The 27448-nt window shown below is 47.8% G+C and overlaps 1 protein-coding gene across 1 annotated transcript in view; it reads right to left on the bottom strand.

Annotated features, from left to right (window-relative positions):
- Positions 1–27448, bottom strand: part of LOC309523299 (androgen receptor-like) — a 621469-nt gene that overhangs the window by 241266 nt on the left and 352755 nt on the right. The window contains 1 exon segment of the mRNA XM_082207087.1: positions 17615–17902. Coding sequence (XP_082063213.1) covers positions 17615–17902 — 288 coding nt within the window.

Below are 27448 nucleotides of genomic sequence, written 5' to 3' on the forward strand. Positions count from 1 at the left end.
CCGTTGCTACGCCCCTGAGTCCCGGACTCCCACTGCTGGACGCCCCGATGGGCGTGCGCCATGGTGCAGGGCACCACTAACCCTAATGGTTAAAGTTACAGATGGGTAGCCGTGTTGGTCTGCCATAGTCAAAATAAAAAAATTTCTTCCTGTAGCACCTTAAAGACCAACTAAGTTAGTTCTTGGTATAAGCTTTCGTGTGCATGCACACTTCTTCAGATACACTGAAACAGAAGTTGCCAGATCCTTCTATATAGTGAGAAGGTGGGGAGGGGTATTACTCAGAAGGGTGGTGGGAATCGGAGATTGGCAGATAGCTGAGATGAGCCTGATGAGCCTGTTGACGACTCTTAACGACTGTAGTAGGTCTTACAGGAAAAGGCAAGGGGTGAGAAGGTGAGAAGTGGCTTAGTCATGTATAATGAGATAAGAATCCAATGTCTCTGTTCAGACCAGGTGTCTCCATTGTTTTAAGTTTGGTAATGAGTTGCAATTCAGCAGCTTCTCTTTCCAGTCTGTTTCTGAAATTCCTTTGTAGTAAAACAGCTACTTTGAGATCTTGTATAGAATGTCCTGGGAGATTGAAGTGTTCTCCTACTGGTTTCTCTGTTTTGTGATTCTTGATGTCAGATTTATGTCCGTTTATTCTTTGGCGTAAGGTTTGGCCTGTTTGTCCAATATAGAGAGCTGAAGGACACTGTTGGCATTTGATGGCATACACAATGTTAGACGATGAGCAATTAAATAGTCCCGAGATGGTATGTGTGATGTTGTTGGGGCCAGTAATGGTGTTGTCCGGGTGTATGTGGCAGCAAAGTTGGCATCTGGGTTTATTGCAGGCTCTGGTGCCAGTGTCCGTGTTAAGTCTGGTTGTAGTATTATTGTGGGTTAGGAGTTGTTTAAGATTGGGTGGCTGTCTGTAGGCAATGAAAGGTCTTCCTCCCAGAGCTTGAGAAAGAGAACTGTCATTGTCCAGGAGAGGTTGTAGATCTCTGATGATGCGTTGAACTGTTTTAACTTGGGAGCTGTATGTGATGACTAGTGGTGTTCTGTTATTTTCTTTTTTGGGTCTGTCTTGCAGCAAGTTCTCTCTGGGTATCAGTCTGGCTCTGTTGATCTGTTGTCTAACTTCATCTGCTGGGTATTTTAGTTCTGAAAAGGTTTGCTGTAGATCTCTTAGGTGAGAGTCTCTGTCTGTAGAATTGGAACAGATGCGGCTGTAACGTAGTGCCTGGCTATATACAATGGACTGTTTGGTATGTTTGGGATGGTAGCTAGAGGCATGTAGATATGTTTGTCGGTCAGTTGGTTTACGGTATAAGGTGGTGTCTATGCGTCCATCCTGTATTTTTATAGTAGTGTCCAAAAAATGTATTTCTTGCATAGATTGATTCATTGTAAGGTTGATTGTGGGGTGAAAATCATTAAATTTCTGGTGAAAGGTGTCCAGGGTCTGTTGACCATGTGTCCAGATGATAAAAATATCGTCAATGTATCGCAGGTACAAGAGAGGTTTGAGTGGGTAGGAGTTTAGGAAACGTTGTTCTAAATCTGCCATGAAGATGTTGGCATACTGTGGGGCCATGCGGGTGCCCATTGCTGTGCCGCTGATCTGAAGGAACAGGTCATCACCGAATTTGAAGTTGTTGTGGGTAAGGACAAATTGGCAGAGTTTGGTGGCAAGGTCCGCTGTGGTTTTATCTGAAATGGTGTTCCTTATAGCTTGTAAACCATCGTTGTGTGGGATGTTGGTATACAGAGATTCCACGTCCATAGTAGCTAGTATAGTATTGTTGGGAAGGTTATTTAAAGATTGTATTTTCCTCAGAAAATCTGTGGTGTCACGTACATAGCTGGGAGCACTGATGGCATATGGTTTCAGAACAGAGTCCATATAACCGGAGACACCCACTGTAATAGTGCCAATACCTGAAATGATGGGGCGTCCTGGATTTCCTGGTTTGTGTATTTTAGGTAGAAGATAGAAAGTTCCTGGTCGAGGTTCTGTTGGTGTGTTGGTGAGGATCTGTTCCTGGATGTGTGGGGGTAGCTCCTTAACAATCTTGTTCAGTTCTTTCTTGTATTCTTGTGTGGGGTCTGAGTCCAATTTTGTGTAAAAGGCGGTGTTGGAAAGTTGTCTGTGAGCCTCCTGTATGTAGTCAGTTTTGTTCATGATGACGACAGCTCCCCCTTTGTCTGCCATTTGTCTGTCATTGCCTACAGACAGCCACCCAATCTTAAACAACTCCTAACCCACAATAATACTACAACCAGACTTAACACGGACACTGGCGCCAGAGCCTGCAATAAACCCAGATGCCAACTTTGCTGCCACATACACCCGGACAACACCATTACTGGCCCCAACAACATCACACATACCATCTCGGGACTATTTAATTGCTCATCGTCTAACATTGTGTATGCCATCAAATGCCAACAGTGTCCTTCAGCTCTCTATATTGGACAAACAGGCCAAACCTTACGCCAAAGAATAAACGGACATAAATCTGACATCAAGAATCACAAAACAGAGAAACCAGTAGGAGAACACTTCAATCTCCCAGGACATTCTATACAAGATCTCAAAGTAGCTGTTTTACTACAAAGGAATTTCAGAAACAGACTGGAAAGAGAAGCTGCTGAATTGCAACTCATTACCAAACTTAAAACAATGGAGACACCTGGTCTGAACAGAGACATTGGATTCTTATCTCATTATACATGACTAAGCCACTTCTCACCTTCTCACCCCTTGCCTTTTCCTGTAAGACCTACTACAGTCGTTAAGAGTCGTCAACAGGCTCATCAGGCTCATCTCAGCTATCTGCCAATCTCCGATTCCCACCACCCTTCTGAGTAATACCCCTCCCCACCTTCTCACTATATAGAAGGATCTGGCAACTTCTGTTTCAGTGTATCTGAAGAAGTGTGCATGCACACGAAAGCTTATACCAAGAACTAACTTAGTTGGTCTTTAAGGTGCTACAGGAAGAATTTTTTTTATTTTGCCTAATGGTTAAGATGCACCTGGGTCCTTGCTATTCACTTGCACATTCACTGTCCCAAAGTTAAGATTGAAAGGTCTAACTCTCCTCTGCAGATGCTATGCTGGAAGCCACCTTGCTGGAGCAAGGGATAGGTATGAGGAGTATAGTGGTGAGCTGGGACCAAATGGCCCCAGGCTGGAGGGGTGGAGAGACACCTTTGCCAAGCTGGAATCCATCTGTGTGCCTAGCCCTGGCAGAGGAAACTCCTCCATCTGAGTCTATGAAATATCTGAAGGTCCAGAGGGCAAAGCCGTATTACCCTGAACAGTGTAGTTGCCAGAACCTGTCACTATTGAGACCTGCGGCATAGCTGGATGACTCCATGTGAATGGAAGCACTTTAGTTAATGCATTGAAGATGCAGACTGTGGGAAGTTTTCATTGTTTAATTTTCTAAGCTATCATAGTAGTATTTCTCCTGGATGTGCTTATAGAGGGTTCGGTGTGTATCGCTGTATCTCTGTATCTGTCATTTACCTATATTGCTGCTAGAAATGCAAGGAACAGTTAATATATATCAATTATTTTAATGTGATATCAATGTATTTGTACTCCAAAATGTAAAGCCCACCTAACTTGAGAAGTTTATGTAAACAATAATTTTCTGATTAATGTGTTGTGATCTAACCCATGAAATCATTTGTAGTTTAAATTGGCTATACAACATATTTGTAAGGACAATAAATATTCTGTGCCTGTTACGTTATGTTTCTGTGCCTATTGCTTGTTTATATGAAATGTAACCAATTATAATTTCAACGTTTGTTGTAGCTTTAAATCTTTATATAGTTATCCATATAATGAGGGCCTCGTCATAGAGCCAACTTATGAGGAATTGGAGGAATTAAAACTAAATATCTATATGATAAGAACTTGGAGCTCACTTCGTTACTTAATGAGAATTTGGCCAACTGCCAGACACTGCCCTAGTTTGACAAGTTACCATGCCCAAGACATGAACTGTACTTGACTCATCCCGAAGGACAGCTGATGTCATGCACCTTAATTGACCAGAGATAAGGCTGGCTGTGCATCCACTCCCAGACCACATCAAAGAATGGGAATGGAATTATCTCATGGGAACGCCTACTGATCCTGGCACGACTATAGCCTTAGAAAAGTATAAAAGAACTGTGTTTGGTGCAGACCAACGGGATCTCGTCTTGGGAGAAGATGGCAGTACTCTGGACCTGATTTCTGGACCCAGTTACCGGCTTGTTGCTTTAGAGATCCCCAGCAGCGGTGGGATGTGTTGTGCCTTATCAGGGAGCTGCATCGGCCAGCTGTTCATTAAAAGCCGAAGGGGTGAACTACTGAGCTTCGTTCCATAAATTCTAACTATTTTGTTTATTTTAACTGTTATTCTGCTGATTACATGTTACTTAGTATTAAGTCTTTGCTTATTTATTATTATTTACTTATTGTAAGTCTTTATATTGCAGAGCTTTATAATGTATTACCGTATTTTTCGCCCCATTGGACGCACCGGCCCATAGGACGCATCAAGTTTTTTGGGGGGGAAATAAAGGGGAAAAAAATTATTTTCCCCCCAGGCGCTTGTGGGGCAGGCAGCGGGGAGAAGCGCTCTTCTCCCCGTCTCCCACCTTCAGATCAGGTCCGGGGACAGCCTGGAGACGCGCTGCGTCTCCCTGCTGTCCCCGGAGTGGTGGGGCAGGCAGCGGGGAGAAGCGCTCTTCTCCCCGCCGCCCGCCTTGAGATCAGGTCCGGGGACAGCCTGGAGACGCGCTGCGTCTCCCTGCTGTCCCCGGAGTGGTGGGGCAGGCAGCGGGGAGAAGCGCTCTTCTCCCCGCCGCCCACCTTGAGATCAGGTCCGGGGACAGCCTGGAGACACGCTGCGTCTCCCTGCTGTCCCCGGAGTGGTGGGGCAGGCAGCGGGGAGAAGCGCTCTTCTCCCCGCCGTCAGCCTCCAAACCACTTCAGGAGACAGCGGGATGGCGGCGTTCCGCCTCCCTCTGTCCCCCGACCTTGTGGGGCTGGCGCTGGGGCTCTCCTGAAGCCTGGAGAGCGAGAGGGGTCCGTGCGCAACAACCCCTCTCGCTCTCCAGGCTTCAGAGAAAGCCTGCATTCGCCCCATAGGACGCACCCACATTTCCCCTTCATTTTTGGAGGGGGAAAAGTGCGCCCTATAGAGCGAAAAATACGGTAATATTTCTCAATTAATAAACTGCTTTCCTCTTTACCTGGTGATCTGTTGGTTCTACATCTGCCGTGATCCAAAAAAACCTATTCTCTGCCCCTGGCTCTAACCAGTAGACAGGCTGGCAATACAAGTGTTCCTAGTCTTCAGATGTGATCAGGATTCAACTTCTTCTTTTCCCTCTATTTCCCTGCTATACCTCCCAAATAGCCCATTGACTGTCACTGGAAATCAAACTTGTTTCAAGTTGGGGTGGGAGGAGAGCAGGCTAGATCAGGGTGGCCCAAATTTTCATACCAAGAGGGTTGTAAGAGTACTTTGACACAGAACCCACAGGCTGCACACTGCCTTGGTATGTGGGGGAGGGGGAGAGTGAGGCCATAATTTGACACATGCCCTCCCACCACCGTCTCAAAGCCAGCTAAGCGAGATGCTAGGCTTTGGGAAGGAGGCACAAGGCTCTGACAATGTCTTACAGCCCTCCCACCTTCTTCCCAAAGCTGGGAAAAACACTAACTAGGCTTGGGGAATGACCTTGCCAGAGCCCTCATGTCTCCTTTCCAAAGTCTTGGCGCCTCAGTTACCCACCTTTGGGAAGGTAGCACAAGGGCTGGGGGTGGGGTTGCATCAAATGTTGCTGAGGGCCGCCAAAAAAAAAAAAAAAACGGCATTGAGGGCTGCATGTTGGACCACCCTAGTCTGGGGGGGGGGAGGGAGGAGGGGGGGTATGTGAGCTAAGCTGGAAGTGGAGAGACAAAGATCTGCTTGCTCTGTGCTGGATCCAAAGCTGTGACTAATGGGGGTGTTAATGGGGATTTGCTGAGGTGTCGAAGCTGTGAGAAAACCACTGTTGTTTTTGTCCATGGAGTTTTCTTGGCAGGGATACTGGAATGGCTTGCCGGTTCCTGCTCCAGGTGGATTACATTTAGTCAAAACTCTCCACTATGACCTGTCTGTCTTGGGTGGCCCTGCACAGCATAGCTCATAGCTTCTCTGAGTTATTCAAGCCCCTTTGCCACAACAAGGCAGTGATCCATGAAGGACCAAACTGCAGGAGGCAGTGGAAGACAGGAGTGCCTGGCGTGCTCTGCTCCATGGGGTCATGAAGAGTCGGACACGACTAAACAACTAAACACACAAATAAAACCACACATCCTAAAGATACCACAGTCTGCACTGACCTCCAGTCCAAGGAAACTAAACCCTGGTTAAGCACAGGAACCCCTGGAGTTTCTCACTTCTCAGAGACTGGGATGGCATATAACAATATAATTGTTCCTCAGATAGACTTGAGATCTTTGCAGTCTGCTTGAGAGACTGTTGAAGGTCACACAGTACATTTTTAAGGTGCTTTAACTGTACCCCGGAAAATGAAACTGCTTCTTAATGGGTCAGTATTTTATTTTTATATTTTTACTGTTTTCTGAATGGTAGCTAACTAGCTGGGAAATCTCTGGTGATTTCTCTTCAGTGTTAGACATCAGAGGTTTGACAAGGTAACCCCTCCCCCCGCAGTCCCACCAACTAAAGGGAGAATGAGGTTGGACTAGGCAACACTTTGGGTCCATTCCAACTCTACAATTGTACGATTTTATGAAGCTGATGTAAAGGGAGGAACATTAGGAATACTGTGTGCAGTTCTGGTCACCACACCTCATAAAGGACATTGTACAGCTGGAAAAGGTTCAGAAAAAGGCAACCAAAATGAACATGGAGTGGAATGACTCCCCTATGAGGAACAATTACAACATTGGGGGTGGGGGTAGCTTAGAAAAAAAGTTGAACATTTGTTACAAGCTGTGAGGGCTGTTAGAGTTAGGCATTGGAAAGATCTCTCCAGTGTCAAATTGGCATCAAGTGGTATGGGATACAGTGTTACTAGAAAAAACAAATTAACAAACAAGCTGAGCTCAGACGAAGAAAGAGAACTTTACTGCGGTGTGGTCTGATTTTATATTTACTAATATTAATATTGGTATAAAATAAGGTTTGGTTGACGTAGGCTTTCCTTTTCACATGATATATAACAAATGATGCTTGAATTGTTATGTTTAAATTTTTAAATTTATTTTGAAATCACCCATTCTGAGAGAAGTGAGTAACAAACTTACCTGACCAGTGGATATTTTGGCACGGTATACACTGTGGTGGTGGAGTTTCATTTGTTTTATAAAATATAATAGTAACAACAACAACAACAACAGCAACAACAACAACTTACTTTTGTTTTACATTGACCCCTTCTTTAACCCGTTTATCAGCTGCCAACCTTTTGCAAAGTCAGTTTGTTCCTTTAAAGTGTATAATAATGTTTTGACAGCTGCAGTATTTTTTCTTTTCATTTCTTATAATTTAATAGATTTTTTTTAAAAAGAGAGAGAGAAAAGTTGAGTAACAAGGACATAATAGGTGTTTATAAAATTATGCATGGCCTAGAGCAGGGATGTCCAACAGGTCGATCGTGCCCTACTGGTAGACCCCCTGGGAGGTTTTGGTAGATCACTGTCGATTGCTGGGTCCCTTTTCTTACTGTTGGTAAAATAGAATCTGCCCCGCCCCCTTGCCCCACCCTCCATTGTTGCACTATCTGCAGAACAAACAACAGACAGAGTACACTCATCGATCTATTGGTGAGTGGCTGTATCCCTTGAACTTCCTTCCTAAAAAAAGCTCAACAACTTTGACCTGAACCAGTTAACTTTGTCTAGTTCACTGCCAGTTTTTAATTCTGTGAGTAGATCACAGTCTCTTTGGAGTTGGTCACCCCTGGCCTAGAGGAAGTGGACACAGAAAAGCTTTTCCCGCTTTTTTCTAACACTGGAAGCCATAGACATCCAGTGAAACTGCTGAATGTTGGAAGGTTCAGGACAGATAAAAGGAATTCCTTCTTCACACAGTGCACTGTTAAACCATGGAACTCTCTCTCTTGCAGGAGGCAGTGATGGCCACCAACCTGGATGGCCTTGAAAAGAGATTAGACAAATGCATGGAGGAAAGGGCTATTAGTGGCTACTAAAGAAATGGGAGTGCCTGATCACCTCATCTGTCTCCTGAGAAATCTCTATGTGGGACAAGAAGCTACAGTTAGAACTGGATATGGAACAACTGATTGGTTCCAAATTGGGAAAGGAGTACGGCAAGGCTGTATATTGTCTCCCTGCTTATTTAACTTATATGCAGAATTCATCATGCGAAAGGCTGGGCTGGATGAATCCCAAACCGGAATTAAGATTGCCGGAAGAAATATCAACAACCTCAGATATGCAGATGACACAACCTTGATGGCAGAAAGTGAAGAGGATTTAAAGAACCTTTTAATGAGGGTGAAAGAGGAGAGCGCAAAATATGGTCTGAAGCTCAACATCAAAAAAACGAAGATCATGGCCACTGGGCCTATCACCTCCTGGCAAATAGAAGGGGAAGAAATGGAGGCAGTGAGAGATTTTACCTTCTTGGGCTCCATGATCAGTGCAGATGGTGACAGCAGTCACGAAATTAAAAGACGCCTGATCCTTGGGAGAAAGGCGATGGCAAACCTAGACAACATCTTAAAAAGCAGAGACATCACCTTGCCAACAAAGGTCCGTATAGTAAAAGCCATGGTTTTCCCAGTAGTGATGTATGGAAGTGAGAGCTGGACCATAAAGAAGGCTGATCGCCGAAGAATTGATGCTTTTGAATTATGGTGCTGGAGGAGACTCTTGAGAGTCCCATGGACTGCAAGAAGATCAAATCTATCCATTCTGAAGGAAATCAGCCCTGAGCGCTCACTGGAAGGACAGATCGTGAAGCTGAGGCTCCAATACTTTGGCCACCTCATGAGAAGAGAAGACTCCCTGGAAAAGACCCTGATGTTGGGAAAGATGGAGGGCACAAGGAGAAGGGGACGACAGAGAATGAGATGGTTGGATGGTGTTCTTGAAGCTACCAGCATGAGTTTGATCAAACTGCGGGAGGCAGTGGAGGACAGAAGTGCCTGGCGTGCTCTGATCCATGGGGTCACGAAGAGTCGGACACGACTAAACGACTAAACAACAACAACAAGTCACAATGGCTATGCTCTGCCTCTGCTGTCAGAAGGAGTAATGATTCAGAATGCCAGGTGTTGGACACTGCAGGAGGGGAAAGGGCTCTTATGATTGAATCCTGCTTGTGGGTTTCCCCAGTTGGACCACTGTGAGGACGGGATGCTGGGCTAGGTGGGTCTTTGATCCAGTAGGGCTTCTTACATATTTGTGAAAGGACAAAAGAAACAGTTTGTGGACAGACAAGAAGATAGAGAGAGGAGGAGAGGGGGGGAGAGTTGGCTGATGAGTCACCTCATCCTGGGGTGCTGGGCATTTCTCTCTAGAGATCTGATGTGAGGGTACCTATCCGTTGTCTGGGTGAAGCACACCCAACACTATATTTGGAGATTTGCAAAACAAATTACAAGGGAAGCCAAACGTGGGCAACTTCTTGCTGCTTGAGGCAGAGCACCTGACAGGGCTGTCTTAAGCATATGCAGCGCCGGGGTGCAAAGATCCGCCCAGCGCCCTCCCCCCCAGTTGCCCAGAGTTGTTGACCTTTTTTTAAGGAGCTGACGCCACGTTTATCTCTGCTAAGGAAAAGAAAACAGGAAACAGGTGCCTGGGACTGTAAAGAGGAAGGAAACGGAACCATGTGGGAAGCGGGATTTAAATCCGCACTCACACGCTTAAAAAAGAGAGAAATCCCCCTGTAAACGCTGCTAATAGAATCCCCTAGCATTGCAGTGGGTTGGACTAGATAAACCTTGGGACCCCTTCCAACTCTACACTTCTATGATCGAAGTCGGACTTCTATGATTCTATGCTTCCTCTGCTGCTGCTTCAAAGTTTTAAAAAAAGAATTAACGTCGGGAGATCCCATCGTGCCTATTCCGGTCTGCTTTCCCGGCTGCCTTCGCCTCCTCCCGCTGCGAGAAAGGGGCCACTTATTCTCCAGGAACCCTCCCTCCCCCAGCAAGTGGAGGCAACGTGTTTTGGCGCGTCCCTCGTCCTCCTCCTCTCTCTCTCTCTCTCTCTCTCCCCCCCACCTCCGCCTCGCCTTCCGGGTTCCCTCGCTCCCTCTCCCGGCCGTTTCTGCGGTGGGTGCTGGTGGGCTTTCCGCCATTCCTTGGAAGAGCGATCACCCCACGGCGAGGGAGAGGGGCGGTGGGAGCAGCGGCGTAGCGTGAGTTCTCAGCACCCGGGGCAACGCAAGTAATTTGCGCCCCCTAACCCGGGGCAAGGCAAGTAATTTGCGCCCCCCCTAACCCGCGAGTTGCCGCTGGCGCTGCCGCCCAAACGACGCCGCTTGCCCGGAGGAGGAGGGGGGCAGAGAGGCGAGGAAAATGCAACTGCCCAGCAGCTGCAGCAGCACCGGCGGAGGCGGGGCTGTGAAGAGGGGCTGCCTGGCGCGTCCTCCGCGGCCCTGACGCGCGGGGACTGCGGCGAGCGCTGAGAGCTGCTGCCTGCCGGACGCCTTCAGCCCGGACGCGCGCACAGCTCGGCGGTTCCGAGAGACATGCGGCTCCGCTACAGCCTGCGCCCGAGGCTCTTCGGCGACTCCGGAGGCAGCGAGCGCGCCCCCCCCCCAGATGTTGCGCCCGGTGCGGCCGGCACCCCTGGCACCCCCCACGCTACGCCACTGGGTGGGAGCGCTCGTATACGTCATCGTCAGGCGGAAGGGAAGCAGTCTCACCACCTTTAAATGGCATTGCTTGTTATCTGAACATGCTCCTGTGTGGGCAGGCGAGGGGTATATATATATCGGCGGGGAGCGCGGGGAGATCCAGCCAGGCACGGAAGCAGGTACGCAGCTTCCCTCCCAAGCCTCCTTGGGAGGAGAGCGATCCCCACAGAGGCTTGGGAGGGAAGCTGTGCGCCCGTCAGCCATATGGTTGGCCTAATCTAATCTAACCAGTACACCGTACCGGCTCCCCCTGTCAAACAGACACTTGAAGACAAACTCAGCCTTGCTTCCACTTAACGTTAACCGCCAATGTAGTCAACCCATGTCTCTCAGCAATCTATCCCTGCCTAGTATAGGAAACAGATGCTTGGCCACTTCAGTGTACCCGCTCCCTCCAAGTGTGACCCACGTTCTTACAGACATACTATGAGAACACAACCACACACAGCTTACTGAACTTGAGCAAAGAATGGCAGAGGTGTGACATCCCTGGACAACCAAGTTCCTGTTGCTAGTCCCCTAAGGCGGCAGCCAGAAGGCAACTCACACAGTGTGCTGGAGGCAGAGAGCAGAAGTGCTGGTGAAAAGTGCCTGTAGATCAAGCAGCATCAACTTTCTACACCAAATTTGAAGAGAGGTGCTCCTGAAAGTAGGTGCCCCTCGCTTCTTTTGGAATAGATTCTGGAAAGTGAATGTTTTTCTAGATTGTTCAATTTCAGAATTCTTAATAAACGTTGTTCTCCCACTCTTTACCTAAAAAGTTCAGGCAAGCTTCCCCGAGCATCTAGGAGCATTTTCGCTCATTTTTAAAATACTGAGGCATTTCTTAATATATGTGATTTTTGCATTCTGTTATCTTCCTGACACTCATTTTAACTGCAGATAATGAAAGACAACATCTTTTTAATTGCCAATAATGGAATGCAGATCTCGAAAGAGGTGCAAATTGCATGCTATGAAAATATTTGCCATCTACTTATTCTGAATAATCAATAGTACAGTGGTACCTTGGGTTACATACGCTTCAGGTTACAGACTCCACTAACCCAGAAATATTACCTCGGGTTAAGAACTTTGCTTCAGGATGAGAACAGAAATCGTGCAGTGGCGGCGCAACGGCAGCAGGAGGCCCCATTAGCTAAAGTGGTGCTTCAGGTTAAGAACAGTTTCAGGTTAACAACAGACCTCCAGAACGAATTAATTTCTTAACCCGAGGTACCACTGTAGTCAACTTCATTGTTGTTTTGAGAGAAAGAGGTTCAGAACAAAACCTGTCCCATTTGTAAGCCTTAAATAAGAGACCCCAGCAGGAAGGACCTTTCATGGAAGTGTCGGATTCTCAGGCCTCAGTCAGAGGTAACTGGCCACTCTCCAGGCACTCGGCTTGAGATCCTTGTTGACCTCCCCGTCTGCATCTCCCGGCAGGATACAGGCTAGGTCACTATCGGCGATCCCACTCAGCGTGAGAGGGACACACCATTCCTCCCTCCTCCCTGCTTCCCTCAGGGAGGGGAAAGAGACAGACAGAAATCTATTTACATGTCTTTATTTCTGTCATTGCAGCAGTACAGAGAAACACGTCTGCACTCTCCAGACTCCAACAGTAGAGAGAGATAAACTCCACCCCTGTACTTCCAGTACAGGTCAGATGACACTCTGAGCTAACATCCGGTGCTCAGTACAGAGAATAGACTGCCCCTTTGTTCCCATAGTACAGTCCCAAACATCAACATCCTGTTTTGCATTCCAGCAACTTGCAGCTCGCTCCCGCATTGCTGCTTTTTCCTGACATCCTCCCCCAAAAGTATCAATGTGCGTTGCGAGCAAAGTGTGATCCAGAGAAGAATACAAACAGTTGTTATACATACAACAATTCCCTGTTGTTTCAGTTCCACCCTTGGAACTCCCCGCCACTGGTTTCTCCAGTGTACCTCTCTGGTTGTCTGGCTTCCAAGGAATGAGTGCATCTGCATTACCTTGGCTTGCACTTCTTTGTTGTGTCTTTGTCTCTGACTTTGACACAGCTTCAACCTGTCTTGAGTTGTTAACAATAGCAACACATGCAACAGCTAAGTTAGCAAACTCTTTTGAATACCTCTTGGGTGGTACACCCTTTGTAACTATCTCAGACCTGCGTATGAGGTGCTGATCCTCTCTGCTCACTGGTTCAGCCTCTGGACTCTTAGGAGAACCAGATCCAATAGTAAACAGTGGTTCTTCCTTCATCTGTGAAGGCCTATCCATTGTGTAAGACTTCCTCTCAATGACTATGTCAACTGAGCTCTGTGAGCTATCACTGTCATCATCACCACTGTAATCAGTAAAATCATCATCATCTGAATTGTCCTCAGTGGGAAATGTGTGAACAATTACTCTCTCCTCTTCAGGAGCACTCTCTAGAAATTTTGTGAGAATCACCTGACCAGATTCAGACAAAATTACTCTGTAGAGACCCTTTTCATATCCCACAAAAATGCCTCTGGCATTCTTTACTCCACCTGGAGCTTCTGTTCTCACATGAGACCCAAAAACCTTAAAATAGGCAACAGAAGGTTTTCTATGGAACAGCTTCTCAAAAGGAGAACTTCCCAACTCTTTTGAGACCTTTCTCAACCACGCGTGACAATAAGACATTAATGACTCCGCCCAATACTCATGTGGCAAATGTGAACTAAGCAATTGCGTATTCATCCCCTTTTGCAATTCTTTGTTCACCCTTACACAGACACCCCTGTTCCACGCTTCCGCTGAAACAGCAACCTGGTGGTTAATCCCTTTCTCATCCAGGAACTTCTGAAAATCCTGTAACAGAAAAATTGGCTTCTCATCTGTGAAGAGACAATCAATGTTAGCATCATTGGGGGCACTGTTATACAGTGGTTTCGCTCCTTCCTCCTGGGCCGCGTTCAGAAAGTGGTGGGGGGGATGAGTGTTCAGACCCTTGGGCCCTCACTTGTGGGGTGCCTCAGGGTTCCGTCCTCTCCCCCATGCTTTTTAACATCTATATGAAGCCGCTGGGAGAGATCATCAGGGGGTTTGGACTGGGTGTCCATCAATATGCAGATGATACCCAGCTCTACCTCTCTTTCAAATCAGAACCAGTGAAGGCGGTGAAGGTCCTGTGTGAGTGCCTGGAGGCGGTTGGAGGATGGATGGCGGCTAATGGATTGAAGTTGAATCCTGACAAGACAGAAGTACTGTTTTTGGGGGACAAGGGGCGGGCTGGTGTGGGGGACTCCCTGGTCCTGAATAGGGTAACTGTGCCCCTAAAGGACCAGGTGCGTAGCCTGGGAATCATTTTGGACTCACAGCTGTCCATGGAGGCGCAGGTCAATTCTGTATCCAGGGCAGCTGTCTACCAACTCCACCTGGTACGCAGGCTGAGACCCTACCTGCCCGCGGACTGTCTGGCCAGAGTGGTGCATGCTCTAGTTATCTCCCGCTTGGACTACTGCAATGCGCTCTACGTGGGGCTACCTTTGAAGGTGACTCTGAAACTACAGCTAATCCAGAATGCGGCAGCTAGACTGGTGACTGGGGGCGGCCGCCGAGACCACATAACACCGGTCTTGAAAGACCTACATTGGCTCCCAGTACGTTTCCGAGCACAATTCAAAGTGCTGGTGTTGACCTTTAAAGCCCTAAACGGCTTCGGCCCAGTATACCTGAAGGAGCGTCTCCACCCCCATCGTTCTGCCCGGACACTGAGGTCCAGCGCCGAGGGCCTTCTGGCAGTTCCCTCATTACGAGAAGCGAAGCTACAGGGAACCAGGCAGAGGGCCTTTTTGGGGGTGGCGCCCGCCCTGTGGAATGCCCTCCCATTGGATGTCAAGGTGATGGACAACTACCTGACATTCAGAAGACATCTCAAGGCGGCCCTATTCAGGGAAGCTTTTAATGTATGATATTTTAGTGTTTTTTGGTTTCTGTGGAAGCCGCCCAGAGTGGCTGGGGAAACCCTGCCAGATGGGCGGGGTACAAATAATAAATTATTATTATTATTATTATTATCATGCACATTCTTTACCTTGTCACAAAACTCCTTAAACCTTTCTAATGCTTCTTTTGGTTTCTCTAATATATATACCCACACATAATGAGAGAAACAATCCACACACACAAGATAATATCTTGCATTGCCTCTAGATGGTGCTAGAGGACCAATCACATCAGCATACACCCGCTGAAATGCCCTGTCGACCCTGGTCACCTTCCAGGCGCTCTTGGTCACACCTGCAAGAGATATTTCGTTAGTATCAAATGCATTACATTTCATGTAATCACTGTGATCAAATGTTAACACAGTCCATCTTTCTCTCTGGCAGAAAGATACAGCTCTCCATCTTTGAAGATCTTGCAGCTTTCACTATCATAGGACAGTTTCAGTCCTTTCTTTGCAATCTGCGACACACTCAGCAGATTGAACTTCAACTCAGGAACCAGGTACACATTGTCTATAGTCAAGTTCAGACTCTCAAGATACACAGTTCCAACCCCGGTCGCTTCCAGCTCCTGACCATTGGCCTGCTTCACAGTGAAGCTTTGCTTCTTAAACGTCGAAAACAGACCTCTGTGTGGGGTCATGTGTTTCGTGGCTCCAGTGTCAATTACAAACGCGTTCTCCACCTCTGGTGTGGTTCCTTTCGACATTAAAGCCTTTGCAGGTTTCACCTGGGACTTGGTAGGACTTTTGCCTGATGCCTCAGGCCTTGCAGAGCTCCCCTTGGCTCCTTTCTGCTGACGTGGCTTCTTACAGTTCCGCTGAAGATGCCCAGTCTGTCCACAATTGTAACATCGGACAGCGCTCAAAGCTACAGCATGCTCCTCAGTAGCAACAGCAGTGGGGGAATCAGAACTCCATGCCTCTCTCCCCCTGTCCTTCACATCCAGTGCAGCAAGGCGATCATGTTCATTCAGAACAACGGCACACACCCTCTCCGAAGTGAGATCCTGGGCCGGTAGGGAACCAAGCTGACTGGCAACCGTTTTGTAAGTCTGATTAAGGCTGTTGATAATCATGAAGCAAAAGACCTCCTCTTGTAGACGGAAATTGCGCTCCGCCATCTGCTGAAGCAGGAACTTCATCTCAGTCAAATGCGCTTGTACATCTCCATCAGGCGCAAGCCTCAGATTGGTCAGCTTTTCAAAATACAGCAACGCTGAAGAACCAGCATCCCTTTGATGTGTTCTACGCAGCGTTTCCCAAATCTCTCGTGCGTTCACTAAATCCCGGATATGCACGAGTTGCTCATCTGAGACGCACAGAATTATAGCCGTCCTGGCTTTCACATTCTGTGAATTCCAACCTGGCGTTGGTGCTGCTGGAATGGGGTTCTCAATCACCCCAAAAATCCTCTGATTCTGTAGCAGAGCTTTCATCTTTATAGACCAAGATGAGTAATTGTCATTAGTCAGGGGAGGTGGGTAAGGTAAGCCTCCCCCCTTCTTGGCATCCATTTTGACTCCAAGCCGCAGCTTTCACTCTTGAGCCTGTAAAATCCAACAGTCTCTTCGGTTGTTTACTGCCTTCTCCTCACTTGGCAGATAAACCGCAAGCTGCATGAAATGTCCTTGCACAGAACAGGGAGATAGTCAAAATACTCTCCGTGTTCCAGCCCCTGTAGCCAGTAAGTTTCCACTCTACTGACTTCCAGTTGCTTAGCAACAGTGCATTCCAGCGTTATCTAGGAATGCAAGGTATTCGGCTGTTTTCCTGTGCTGGCTTTTGCCTAACGCAGACACACAGCGAACCGAAGATTTTTTTCTTTACGCGTTCACTTCACACAGCCATAAATTCTCCATACCTTGGGGCTCCGTTGCTTGGCTTTCACTTCGTCTCGATGCCCAGCCGTCTGTCCAGCTTCCAGCTGCACGCAGACTTTATCTTCCCTCCCTTTGTGCAGAGGATGAAGAACGATCCATCAACCTCTCATGCAGATTTTCATGGATCAAAACCACCGGCAATGCTACCAGATGTCGGATTCTCAGGCCTCAGTCAGAGGTAACTGGCCACTCTCCAGGCACTCGGCTTGAGATCCTTGTTGACCTCCCCGTCTGCATCTCCCGGCAGGATACAGGTTAGGTCACTATCGGCGATCCCACTCAGCGTGAGAGGGACACACCATTCCTCCCTCCTCCCTGCTTCCCTCAGGGAGGGGAAAGAGACAGACAGAAATCTATTTACATGTCTTTATTTCTGTCATTGCAGCAGTACAGAGAAACACGTCTGCACTCTCCAGACTCCAACAGTAGAGAGAGATAAACTCCACCCCTGTACTTCCAGTACAGGTCAGATGACACTCTGAGCTAACATCCGGTGCTCAGTACAGTGAATAGACTGCCCCTTTGTTCCCATAGTACAGTCCCAAACATCAACATCCTGTTTTGCATTCCAGCAACTTGCAGCTCGCTCCCGCATTGCTGCTTTTTCCTGACAGGAAGAAGCCAGACAACCCCAATTTTCTCTGGCTGAGAGTGATGCAAGTCAGCAGAAGGAGATCCATAGCTGATGCAGTATGAATACACTGACAATCACCGTATCATGCTTAGAGAGGCCCAACCCAAATAAGCAAGGGCAACCGCAGCAGAAAACAGATTTGCACCATAACATGAAAGGAGATGGGGTTTTTTGCACTCTTTTCTGTGATGTGTGATCCTTCAGATAAGGAGTAAAGTGTGTGTGAGAGAGGGGGAATGCAAGAACTGTTCCTTACCTGGCAAGGCTTTTGCCCATTTCACGACATGCACCAGCTGCCTCTCACCTAGCTCATTCAAGCTGGTCAAGAGGGCAGCAAAGGTGTCAGGCTGGGTGTTGTCATGGCCAGCGCACACCACCCCTGGCTCGATAGCCTCCAGGACATAAAGGAAGATGGGCTGGCACTCCAGGCTCTCAATGCACATCATGGACATCTTTGGGGCTTGCTCCTCCATGGGGCTGGAGGGGCCAGCTGCCTCCTCCTTCTCTTGCATCTTCAGGTTTCCCAGCTTCTTCAACTTGTGGGCTGCAGCAAGTAACAAGAACATAAGAACATGAAAACAGAAGAACAGCCTGGTTGGATCAGACCAGTGACCCATCTAATCCAGAATCCTGTTCTCACAATGGTGAAATACCCCAAAGAACCTCGAAATCTAGATATACTGCTCCTGGACCTGGAGGTTCCATAAGAATGTCAAAAGAGCCTCGCTGCTGGAAGAGTGCCCGCCCTGAGCAGCGTTTCCATATGCTCCACCACTGTTGCCTAGTGGCCATCAATAGCCCTCTCCTCCTCCATTAAAGCCATCTTAGTTGGTGGCTATCACTGCCTCCTGTGGGAGCGAGTTCCATAGTTCAATTATGTACTTTGTAAAGAAGTTTAGTCAGAAAACATTGCACTGTGGGTTAGGGTTACGATACAAAATCTTTATTGTCATTGTCCCATACAGAACAACGAAATTGAAAATCTACACAAAACATTTAAAACCCAACAAGCCTCCTATCCCAGCTATCCCAACCTGGTTAGCCCCCTAAAAACTCTGATACCCATTTTTAAATACAATATACTCCCATACAGACTCCTTACAATGCGTTTAAACCGTTAGAGTTAGGGTTATGAAATGCCATCAATTCCCAGATTCATTTATATCCTGAGAGGACTTCCAGTTTTTATATCTAGATCATATTTTCAAAAGATAAACTCATTGTTTAGGAAATGACTTTGGGGCTCAGCGACACCAAGAATATACTTGCAGAGAATGCAGCTACAAATTAAAGAAGGCGGTTTCAGAATCCCAAATTTTGAATTATATCACTATGCTTACCTACTGTCAAGTACTAAATATTGGAATCCCACTGTTGGCCCTAATTTTCCAATGTGGGCAATCCTAGAATATATGTACATAACACCTTTGGTTGGTTGAACAATGCTAGGATCAAAATATTTGAAATCTCAGGTGACACTGTAAACAATTAACTCACTTAGAAGAATATGGAATATATTGACTAATAAACACAAATTTGATCCATTTTCACATGCTAAACTTATTCTGTGGGGGAGCCCCACAATAAGAATTGCAAAAAAGATGGTGATCTGGAAAAATTGGATGGAAGTAGGTATATTGACATTGGACGAACTGATAGGTGAAGAAGATTAATTTTATACTTTTGCTGTTTTAAGACAAAAGTCTCATCTATCAGATGCAGCCCAATGGCAATATCTTCAACTACAACATCTCCTAACATGTGTGTTTGGGCAGTCAGCCCTTTCAGCTTCTGAGATACCTGAGATACTAGACTAGAGCAATTGGACAACATATTCAAAAATTAAAAAGCCAGCAATTACTTTTTATAGATATCTATTAACAATACACACAAAATTAATATGTAGAGTGTAAGAAATGATTGGAATAAAGAATTGGAACTTTTAAAACTTTTTGGGGGTTTTTGGATTTTGGGTTGGGGTGTTTGGAATTCAAGGACTTGGTTCTGGGTTTGAATTTCTGTGTGGTGGGTGGCTGGGTGCTTTTGAATTTTTTGGATGTGAAGCACTGATTTTTTTTTGGGGGGGGGGGTTGCGAAGGTAGGAGCTGTGCTGCCATGGGACCCAAGAAGACTGCTGCTGCAGAGGCCAGTGAGGGGAAGAAGGCGAAGGTTACGCTGGAAATGAAGGAGATCATCCGGAAGCACGACGGTGGAATGCGTGTGACAGACCTCGCCAGGGAGTACGGGAGGAATCCATCGACCATCGGGACCATCCTGAAGATGAGGGAGAAGATCCTTGCGACTGATGCAGCCAAGGGAGTCACCAGGATCGTGAAGAACCGTCCAGCTGTTCTGGAGGAGGTGGAGAAGTTGCTGCTCATCTGGTTAGAAGAGAAGCAGCGTGCAGGGGACACAGTGACTGAGGCCGTCATTTGTGAGAAGGCCAAGGCCTTGCACGCAGACCTCGTCCGGGAACAGCCAGGAACCTCAGGCGAGCCAGAAGTCTTCAAGGCAAGCAGAGGCTGGTTTGACCGGTTCAAGACAAGATCTGGAATCCACAGCGTGGTCAGGCATGGAGAGGCTGCCAGTTCTGAAGTTTCTGCGGCTGAAGACTTTGCAGCGGAGTTCCTGGAGGTTGTGAAGACGGAGGGCTACGTTCCACAGCAGGTCTTCAACTGCGACGAGACCGGGCTGTTTTGGAAGAGGATGCCCAAAAGGACTTTCATCACACAGGAGGAGGCCAAGTTGCCTGGCCACAAGCCCATGAAGGACCGTCTGACCCTGCTCTTCTGTGCCAACGCAAGCGGCGACCTGAAGGTCAAGCCCCTGCTGGTGTACCACTCGGAGAACCCACGGGCCTTCAAGAAACACAAGGTCGACAAGGAGCAGCTGAGTGTCATGTGGTGAGCCAACAGTAAGGCTTGGGTCACACGTGTGCTGTTTGTGGACTGGGTCAATCTTGCTTTTGGCCCTGCTGTCAAACAGTACCTGCTGGACAACGACCTGCCGCTGAAGGTTTTGCTTCTGATGGACAATGCTCCTGCTCATCCTAAAGGCCTTGAGGAGGACTTGTTGGAGGAGTTCAGCTTCATCAGCATCATGTTCCTGCCGCCTAACACCACGCCACTGCTCCAGCCAATGGATCAGCAGGTCATCACCAATTTCAAAAAACTACACCAAGGAGCTTTTCAGGCGATGCTTCGAGGTGACTGATTGCACCACCATCACCCTGCGGGAATTCTGGAAGGACCACTTCGACATCGTCACCTGCTTGAAGATGATCACCATGGCCTGGAACGGGATCAGCCAGAGAAATTTGAATTGCGCTTGGCGCAGCCTGTGGCCGGACTGTGTGGCACCAAGTGACTCTGATGCACCAGAGTCAACAGTGGTGCAGGACATTGTTGCCTTGGGGAGGACCATGGGCCTGGAGGTCACAGAGAAGGACATCAGCGAGCTGGTGGAGGAGCACAACCACGAGCTGACCACCCAGGAGCTGGTTGAACTGCAGGCAGAGGCTGCGCAGGAGCAGGCCTCGCTGGAAGAGGAGGAAGCAACTGAGGAACGGCTGTCCTCCAAAGAACTGAGGGACATTTGCCTGAAGTGGAAGGATGTGCAGGCTTTTGCACAGCGGCACCACCCTGACAAGCACGTGGCACATGACCTTGTGAACAGTTTTGATACGAGGGTCATGTCGCCTTTCAGGGAGGTGCTGAAAAGGCGGATGAAGCAGCAGACCATGGACAGGTTCTTCAGCAAGAAGCAAAGAGTGGAAGAGGAACCTTCTTCGAGTTGTCCCCCAGAGTCTTAGAAAAAGTACTGTACACTTTGTTGATTTTTAAATGTTTTTCTGTCATGTTTCGAAACTTAATTTATTGTTTCTTCAGTTTTTGAAATGCTCTTTACAGTATGTGTGACTTTAAAGAGCACTTAATATACTCTTGTTGTACCAAATTTGGCTTTGTTTGGACTTTTTTTGACCATAGGAACGCATTAATTGAATTTCAATGCATTCCTATGGGATTTCGTGCTTCGCAAGACGAAAAATTCGCTAGACGAAAAAACTTGTGGAACGAATTAATTTTGTCTTGCGAGGCACCACTGTACAATCAGCCTGCAATACTTTCTATGGAGGTGTTGGGTCAGAATGACTCAGCAGTAATATGCTGTCAGTTGATTGGCTGTCATCGGTTTAAAAGGGAAATCTGTCCAGCAGTAAGGTGGTGGTGTAGAGGAGTGTGGTCAGAGAGAGAGAGAGTGTGTTAGAGGTCTTCCTATTTGCCTTAAGGTGCAGCCAGGTACTCTGTTTGACTGTATGAACTACTTGTGTATTATAGCCTGTAGATATTTGTGTGTGTGTGTGTGTATATATCACAATAAATATACTGCACTGATGAACCTGGAACTCTGAGCATTTCTGCTAAAGCGCTGCGGAGAATTCGCGACAGGATTATGGGCCCAGCACGCTTCTGCTGCACAAGAGTACAGGTAGCAGTTATCTATCCGTGGGTGCTGGAGGTGAGCTGCAGGTATGGAGCAGTCCAGAGCTGGCATATTGCTGGAGAAGCTGACGGCCACGAACTACAGCATCTGGTCGGTCCGCATGCAACACTTCCTCAAGCTTGAGGGCCTGTGGAAAGTGGTGGAAGATCCACCGCAGCCCCCTGAGGAGGAGGAGGACGACGGTGAAAAGCTGGCACAAACAGAGGCCCAGCTAGAAAAGGATGAGAAAGCCTTGGCTACGATCATCCTTGAAGTGGATGACAGCCAGCTAGTCTACGTAGCAGATAAGGTGACAGCAAGTGAGGCGTGGAATGCACTCAGGGCTGTCCATGTGTGAGAGACAGCTGGCTTGCTGATAACACTGACCAGGAGAATGTACTGGTGTTGGATAAAACTGGGTGACTCCCTGGTAAACCACCTAAAGTTCCTAACAGGCTGTTTCCAGGAGCTAGCCTTAAGAGGGAGGCCTGTGGAGGAAGAGGACAAAGTCTTTATAGTCCTGAGTTCCCTTGATGACAGCTATGATATGCTGGTGAATTCTCTCGAGTCGGTAGAGACTGATAAGCTGACTCTGGAATACGTCACCGGACGGTTGTATGCAGAGGAGGACAGGCATGCAAAGCGAAAGACGACCTCAGCCCAGCTGTTGGAGCATTCCAGAGGGAACAACAGCCGGGATGAGCAGAGGTGTCTGGAGCTAGAGAAACAGCCAGGAGGAGCTGCTGCAGACCAGCTGGTGGTCAACAAAGTAAAAAAGTGGTTTTGCTGCAAGTCCAGTGGACATCTGCTTCGAGACTGCTTGAGAAAACAACAAAAACAGCAGAAGTGCAGAGGCAGCAGAGAGAGTCTACCACCTGGGTGTCTGCAGATGGCCAAGAAAATGAAGAGCTGTGGGTTCTGGACAGCGGAGCTTCTCAAACTTTTTGTAAAAGAAAAGCATTGCTGACTGATGCTAGGGCTTCAAACAAAAAGCATGTAAGTCTTGCTACAGGCCAGAAAGCTAATGTGATCTGTGAGGGGGAGATTGTGTTCCCACAGCTGGGACACACATTCAGGAATGTGTTGTGTGTGCCTAGTTTGCAAAACAATCTCCTGAGTATTCCTGACTTGGCAACAGCAGGCTTTGATATAAACAGTACGAGATCAGTGCCAGATAAAGCAAAATGGGGCAGTGTTGGCAAATGCTAACCTTAGAACTAATATGTATGTACTATGGTGTGAGTCTAAGGTTGTGAATGTGCAAAATGTCCCAACCCACGATATGTGTATTCATTTCCTGCACAGGCGTCTGACTCATGCTAGCTTTAAGGTGCTGAACAAAACCTTGGAGTTGTGTGGGGGGATGAAAAACATTAAAAGTTGTGATAATTACTTAGATTGCAATATTTGCAAGGAGGTTAAAAGCAGGGCTTTCCCAGTAGCAAGAGCAAGCCAGAGAGAAACCAAAAAACCACTGGAGTTGATTCATGCTGATGTAACTGGTCCTTTTCCACCAAGTGTCTCCCATAACAAGTATTGTTTAATCCTAGGTAAAGGTAAAGGTACCCCTGCCCGAACGGGCCAGTCTTGACAGACTCTGGGGTTTGTGCGCCCATCTCACTCTATAGGCCGGGGGCCAGCGCTGTCCGGAGACACTTCCGGGTCACGTGGCCAGCGTGACAAAGCTGCATCTGGCGAGCCAGCGCAGCACACGGAACGCCGTTTACCTTCCCGCTGGTAAGCGGTACCTATTTATCTACTTGCACCCGGGGGTGCTTTCGAACTGCTAGGTTGGCAGGCGCTGGGACCGCGCAGCGGGAGCGCACCCCGCCGCGGGGATTCAAACCGCCGACCTTTCGATCGGCAAGCCCTAGGCGCTGAGGCTTTTACCCACAGCGCCACCCGCGTCCCCTATTGTTTAATCCTAGTGGATGACTATTCTAGGTTCAGCTGGGTCTACCCACTAAAGCAAAAGTCTGAAGTTGCCCAAACTTTGAAGTTCTGCATAAGAAGGGTAGAAAGGCAGCTTGGCCAAAAGGTGTGCTCTATTCAGACAGACAGGGGAGGAGAATTTATGGCAAGCTCTCTAAGAAACTGGTTGCGATCCCAAGGGATTAAACATAGGACTACCAACGTAGCAACTCCTCAGGAGAATGGAGTAGCAGAGCGTAGGGGAGGTGTCTTGCAGACACAAATGAAAGCATTGTTAGCAGATGCAAATCTTCCAAAATATTGGGCTGAGAGTATTAAGACAGCCAGTTATATTGGAAATCGTTTGTGGTCAAGGGTATTAGACAACATACCATACAAGATTCTCTATAACAAAAGTCCCAGTTTGCAACATTTAAGAATTTTTGGGACAAAGGCATGGGTTGACATACCTGTAAAAAAACGAAGAAAAGGTGGGAAAAGGGCACAGCAGTTGCTATTTCTTGGATATGAAAGTGGAACGAAATCTTACAAGTTTGAAGATGATAAAAATCTTTTGAGTTATAGTCAGTCAGCCAGCTTTAATGAACAAAGAAATTGGCCCAAGATACATGCAAACCAACTGCCAGAAAAGGTTTTACTGCTGAGCGTACCTGATAAGGCAGTTGAAACAAAGCTAAGAATTGGCAGCACTCCCAGGGAAATTGAAAGGGAGGGGGTAAAGACTGAGCAATTTTCTCCAGCTGCTTGCATGGAGCGGGGGGGGGGAGAGAAAGTGCAACCGGGACAGGAGGAGGTAAATCTCCAGAGTCACTCCACCCCAAAAGCAGTCCTGAAGGTAGCCCAGGGGGTGAGATTAATGAACCAAGGAGGTCTGAAAGAAGTAATAAAGGTCAACCTCCAGTCCATTATGGGTTCCCAGTCACCATAAACCAGGTTTGTGTAACTGAGCCAGAAAACTTTGAAGAAGTGCAAGAGTTACCTACTCTAGAGAAAGAGGTGTGGTTAAAGGCAATGCAGGCAGATTATAACTCTCTGCTAAACAACAATGTGTTTGTACCTACCGAATTGCCTGAAGGTAAAAAGCCCATAAGCTGTAAGTGGGTTTTTAAAGTGAAAAAGCTGGCTGATGGTGGTTGTCAAAGGAAAACAGTCCTTCAATGGCTGTGCTCGTTCCTCTCTGGTGAGGGACAGACGGTGGCGCTGGGGGGGGGAGTTGTCGTTGTGCTACTCCTTTGTGTGTGGAGTGTTAGGATATCGACGTTCCGTTCCACCTTAAGAACAGGCGTGTGGAGTTGTTGTATGTCACATGTCTGTTTACTTCCAGTACGGCCTGCAGGGAACTTCCATTGTGTATAGCTTTTGCTTATTGTCAGAGCTGCCCGAGGTCCCAGCTCACAAAGGACCAACGCTGGTTCGTTGTTATATACAAATGTCTTTATTGAAGTTCAGTTTTGCTTTCACAGCCGCGGCGTGCAGCTCTACGTCTTAAACTCTAGACCGCTGAAGCTCCGTCTGAATCTCCTCCCCCCAGACACCAGTTTAAGACTCTAGCCTTGCTCCACCTCTTCCTCTGCTCTCTCCTCCTCTGGGTCCGCCTGTCAGCAGGGGTCTCGCCCTTCCTAGACTCTTCTGACGCTGAGTCCCCTGAGTCTTCCCCCTGCCTCCGGCGGGCTTTAGGACCTGGTTCCCAATCCGGGTTTTCTGCTGTCCCACGCGCCTGTACATTTGAACTTGGCGTGCGCGCCCAGCCGGCAACCTTCCTCCTGACCGTTACACTGTTCCTGTCACTGCTTCCCCCTTCGGGGGGGCTAGCTGGACCTGACCTCCCCTCCGTTCCCACACTCTCCGACAGAGGCGTGGTCAGCCCTGACTCATCTTCTTTCCCTGCTGGAGGAGACGCTGGCCCTGACACATGGGACTCTTCCCCCCCACTACGCTCTGGTGGGGAAGCCGGTCCTGATCGCCCGCTGCTGCTTTGGGAGTCCCCGCTGGCCCCTAGTTTCTGGTGTGTCTCCCCTGGGACCCCCCTTGCCCTGACCATTGGCGCCTCCTTCTGGGAATCTTCCGATTCGCTGGAGAAGCTCATGGAATCTCTCGGGCCACTGTCATACTCCCCTACGCTGCTCTCAGATTCTTCCCCTTCACTCTCCATTTCCTCTCTCCCCTGTACCTCTGTTCCTGAGCCCGTGACACTTATGCTTCCTGCTCCCTTTGACACATCCCAATATGGAGTACGACTGGGCACAATTCTCTCCCCAACGCTTTTTAACATCTATATGTGCCCCCTCGACCAGCTTGTCCGGAATTTTGGTTTGGGCTGTCATCAGTATGCTGATGACACCCAGCTGTATCTGTTGATGGACAGCCACCCTGACTCGGCCCCAGACACAATGTTCAGATGTTTGGAAGCTGTGGCTGGAAGCTACATGGGAGCCAGATGAAGTTAAATCCTTTGAAGACAGAGGTCCTTTGGCTGGGTTGACATTATATGGGGTTGGGGGGCCAACTCCCATCCCTTGTGGGGGCACAACTAGTGCCAGCGCCTTCCGTCAAGAGTCTGGGTATAAACTTCGACGCCTCCCTTTCTATGGAGGTGCAGGTTACAGCTATAACAAAGGTGGCATTTTTCATCTCCGCCAGGCTAAGCAGTTGGTCCCTTACCTCTCTCGCCTTGACCTCGGCACTGTGATCCATGCGACGGTCACCTCCAGGCTTGATTATTGTAACTCTCTACATGGGGTTGCCCTTGAAACTGACCCAGAAACTCCAGCAGGTGCAAAATGCCGTGGTGAGACTCTTTATGGGGTCTTCGCCATGGGATCACATTCACCCAATGCTATACCTGCTGCACTGGCTCCCGATGGAGTACAGGATCAGGTTTAAGATGCTGGTTTTAACCTTTAAAGCCCTATATGGCCTAGGACCGCCTCTCCTGGTATGTCCCACGGAGGACCTTATGGTCTGCAAATAACAACACCCTGAAGATTCCGGGCCCCAGGGAGATTAGACTGGCCTCAACCAGAGCCAGGGCCTTTTCGGCTGTGGCCCCAGCCTGGTGGAACGCTCTCTCACAAGAAACCAGGGCCCTGTGAGATTTGACATCCTTCCGCAGGGCCTGCAAGACGGAGTTGTTCCGCCAGGCTTTTGGTCAGGGTTCAGTCTGACTCATTTTCTCTTTGTATATAACAAGCACGAAGGAGGTTTCCCAGCCCGCTCACAGGTCCTTACAATATCAGTGGAAACAGTTGGTCCTGGCAAGTATTAACCCTTTCAATTTTAACCTGAGGATTGTCATTTGTCCAGTTTTAATTTTAATTTTAATTTATTTGAATTAATTTGGGGGTGCATTTCAATTGATTGATTGATTGTTTTTATGCATATTGTATTATTTATATGATGTTAACTGCTCTGAGCCCAGCTCTGACCAGGGAGGGTGGGGTACAAATAAATTATTATTATTATTATTATTATTATTATTATTATTATTATTATTATTATTATTATTATTATTATTGGTGTCATTAGATTTAAAGTTAAGACTAATACAACAGAAAATAATACTTAGAGTTTATTGGACTCCTTTAAAAAGGTAAAGGTAAAGGGTCCCCTGACCATTAGGTCAAGTCGTGACCGACTCTGGGGTTGCGGCGCTCATCTCGCTTTACTGGCCGAGGGA

Source organism: Podarcis vaucheri (genome assembly GCF_965113315.1).
Source record: "Podarcis vaucheri genome assembly, chromosome: W".
Taxonomy (NCBI): Eukaryota; Metazoa; Chordata; class Lepidosauria; order Squamata; family Lacertidae; genus Podarcis; species Podarcis vaucheri.